Source organism: Diplotaxodon limnothrissa, linkage group LG17 (genome assembly GCF_057381915.1).
Source record: "Diplotaxodon limnothrissa isolate DT_005_m linkage group LG17, D_limnothrissa_male_GT1.1, whole genome shotgun sequence".
Lineage (NCBI taxonomy): Eukaryota > Metazoa > Chordata > Actinopteri > Cichliformes > Cichlidae > Diplotaxodon > Diplotaxodon limnothrissa.
The window spans coordinates 14621303-14625014 of NC_140612.1; the positions used below are offsets into that span (position 1 = coordinate 14621303).

Consider the following 3712-nt stretch of genomic DNA (forward strand, 5'->3'; position numbering starts at 1 on the left):
TAGAGAGAGGCTGCTCGAGATACAGATTTGAGAGGAGAAGAGAAAAAGATCTCATGTGAGAAAGGCTGAAGTCCACAATCAGGCCTCAGCCTCCAGCTTTGAGCTTTTGTTTGAGGATAAAGAACAAAACAATGCGTTTAGATGAAGATTGTGTTTCTGTGGACAATGTGATGATAAGAACCGAAAACAAAGAGGTGATAAAGTGATGGATAATGTTGGTTTGATATTTATAACAAAGCGCATTGACTAATATTGACCCACTGTCTGTTTTTACCATTCAGTATATGACCACACATGGTCCTCCTCTCACACAATGTAGGAGCCGTGAGAAGCTCTGCTTATTGCTTCAGAGACAATATAACATCTCTGTCACGGACCCGGTTCCGGGGACTCGGGGTTCGTGAACAGTGTGGACCTTTATTGTTATTAGTGTATTGGATGTATGTTTGCTGCACTGTGTTCTTGTGTTCAATGCTGGTGTGTGTATGTGTGTGAGGCTGGAGGATGAAGGACAGCCACCTGCAGGCCTGATGGGTGTGGCCCTGCCAGCTGCTGGTCACGCCTAGCTTACCACACACCTGCTTCTGATCAGGATCGTCGGGGGAGCTACTTAACAGAGTGATGGAGCTTCCTCCGGCGCAGGATCGTTGAGTTAGACTCCATGTCAGTGTTTCTAGTGTTGTTAAAGTGTATGCCTGCCGGAGTTGGTGCCATAACGGCTGTGCCTGTGTTTTTCCCCAGGAGGACAGTGGAACACAGGACTGCAAGACACACGGGGTGTGTGAAGGCACAGGGGCAGAGAGCACGGGATACCAGCACTTGGGAGAAGACACGTCACGGGAGTCGAGGGAGCACTTTTGGAGATTTAATGTGTGGTGTACATTTACCTCACTGTAAATAAACCCACTGTTCATTCCATCAAGTCTGCGTTTTGGGTCCTTTCTCCTACATCCCCCACGGTCTGCCCTCCAGACCGTGACAGAACGATCCTGCCTCTATGGACCCAGCGGACTCACCGCGGAAGCGCAGCTCCCGTTTTGACGGGACCCGACTAGTGCTTGGAGGGCCTCCGTGCTGCCGTTCCTCGCTGGCAGCCTACCCGTCGGCCCACTCGTCTGTTTCCTCCCCACGGACGCCTCGGTCTCGCAGAAAACGCTCCAGCCGGTCCCGGGAGGATTACTACGAGCCTGCCAGCAATCTGCTTACACCTGCACAAGCTTTTTACAAAATGTTAGGAATTATCATCGTGCCACCTGACTCACCCAGCATTTCCACATCACAGCAGGAGCAGCCACTTCAGAATCCGCCCTCGTCACATTCCGCCAGCGACGCTCCCTCTTCAACAGGGAGGCAGCGAACACGCAGCCAGCACTCACAGCTCCAGCAGGAGCCAGGGATTCGGCTCAAACAACCGCCTAGGGTGAGTGACAGAGTCTCCCTTCATTCACCTTTCGTGCCTAGGGATAAACAGACTGTTTCCCCCAAGGCTGTGAATGCCAGCTCCGTGAACCCTAGAGCTCGTGTTTCTCCTGTTTGGGAGGATGACAATGTTAGTTTTGAGAACGAGTTTTTTCCTCCTGGTTCAAGAGACTGTGCTCCTGATGTTCCTTCGGACCCAGGAGTTAGGACCGTTTAGTCTAGAACTGTTTATTCTGGGGCTATGTTTATACAGCCAGCTGCCCAGCCTGTAGCCGTAGCACAGCCGGCTGCCCAGTCTGTAGCCGTAGCACAGCCAGCTGCCCAGCCTGTAGCCGTAGCACAGCCAGCTGCCCAGCCTGTAGCCGTAGCACAGCCAGCTGCCCAGCCTGTAGCCGTAGCACAGCCAGTCCAGTCAGCCTCTCGTCTTCATCCTCAGTTGGAGGCTGATATGCCTGCTGGAACTATCCTGCCATTATGTCACCCGCCTGTTGTTTCTACATCGCTGTCCAGTCTACCACGAGTAGCTGCCGCACCATTATCACCTCCGCCCTTTGCAGCTACTTCTCCACCAGCGTCCCATCAGACTGCAGCGACCGCAGAACTCTCGACTTCACCATCCACATCACCCGCTCGACCGTCATCTTCGCCACCTGCAGCTTCCGCATCGCCATCTTCACCTCCGGATCAACGACCATCTATACCCGCGTCGCAGCCGGAGGAGCTCAGCATGCCCGAGCAGGAGCTCAGCGAGCGGGAGGAGCCCGCGTCGCCAGCTGTGGAGCTCAGCATGCCCGAGCAGGAGCCGCTCGGCGAGCCGGAGCCGCTCGGCGAGCCGGAGCAGCTCGGCGAGCCGGAGCAGCTCGGCGAGCTAATGCTGGAGGAGCTCAGCGAGCCGGAGGAGCTCGGCGAGCTAATGCTGGAGGAGCTCAGCGAGCCGGAGGAGCACTGTGAGCCGGAGGAGCTCAGCGGGCTAATGCTGGAGGAGCTCAGCGAGCTATTGCCGGAGGAGCTCGGCGAGCCGGAGGAGCACTGTGAGCCGGAGGAGCTCAGCGGGCTAATGCTGGAGGAGCTCAGCGAGCTATTGCCGGAGGAGCTCGGTGAGCCGGAGGAGCACTGTGAGCCGGAGCAGCCCAGCGAGCTAATGCCGGAGGAGCTCGGCGAGCCGGAGGAGCACTGTGAGCCGGAGCAGCCCAGCGAGCCACCCACTGAGAAGCCCGCACCGCTGCTGGCGGACCTCAACGAGCCGGAGGGACCGGCGTTGCCAGCAGAGGAGCTCAGCGAGCTTGGTGAGCCCGCGCTGCCACCGGAGGAGCTCGGAGGTCCGGAGGGATCCGCTGAGCCAGAGCTGGAGGTCTGCGTGCCGGAGGGGCCGCCACGTCCTGCAGCCCGGCCGCCACGTCCTGCAGCCCGGCCGCCACGTCCTGCAGCCCGGCCGCCACGTCGGGAATCGTGGGTGGTGCTGAGGCGGGAGCAGCAACGCCGCCGCCACCGGACCCGTGGCCGCCCGCCGGAGCAGTCACACTGCCGCCACCGGACCCGTGGCCGCCCGCCGGAGCTGCAACGCCGTTGCCACCGGATCCGTGGCAGGCCGCCTGAAGCGTTCTGCTTCCATCACGGGGTTAGAGGTAGGCCACCTGAACTTTTTTGCCGCCACTGCCTAACCCGCAGCGGGTCCCGCTTGTTTTGCCGTCCTGCAGATCGGCCGCCAGAACTGTTTGCTGCCACTGGACCGGGGGATTGGACTGTTGACCTGTGTTTTTCTTTTGTTGCTTTGTGGTGGCTGTTTAGCGGAGTGGTTTTGGGGCCCTCCGTCCTGGACCCCCCGCCACCCGCCCTGGGTTGGTTGTTCTGTGGTTTTGTTTTGGGGTCGTCGGGAGTCGACCCTTAGAGGGGGGGTACTGTCACGGACCCGGTTCCGGGGACTCGGGGTTCGTGAACAGTGTGGACCTTTATTGTTATTAGTGTATTGGATGTATGTTTGCTGCACTGTGTTCTTGTGTTCAATGCTGGTGTGTGTATGTGTGTGAGGCTGGAGGATGAAGGACAGCCACCTGCAGGCCTGATGGGTGTGGCCCTGCCAGCTGCTGGTCACGCCTAGCTTACCACACACCTGCTTCTGATCAGGATCATCGGGGGAGCTACTTAATAGAGCGATGGAGCTTCCTCCGGCGCAGGATCGTTGAGTTAGACTCCATGTCAGTGTTTCTAGTGTTGTTAAAGTGTATGCCTGCCGGAGTTGGTGCCATAACGGCTGTGTCTGTGTTTTTCCCCAGGAGGACAGTGGAACACAGGA

General features: G+C 58.1%; 1 protein-coding gene across 1 annotated transcript; it reads left to right on the plus strand.

Moving 5' to 3' along the window:
- Positions 1-1867: 1867 nt before the first annotated feature.
- LOC146614736 (uncharacterized) lies at positions 1868-3307 on the plus strand. The gene has a single exon (XM_085376650.1). It carries the CDS (start codon positions 1868-1870, stop codon positions 3305-3307), a length of 1440 nt encoding a protein of 479 aa, XP_085232776.1.
- Positions 3308-3712: the final 405 nt, after the last annotated feature.

Excerpts from the sequence above, each read along its gene's own strand:
- LOC146614736 (XM_085376650.1), top strand. The coding sequence starts at position 1,868 with ATGCCTGCTGGAACTATCCTGCCATTATGTCACCCGCCTGTTGTTTCT.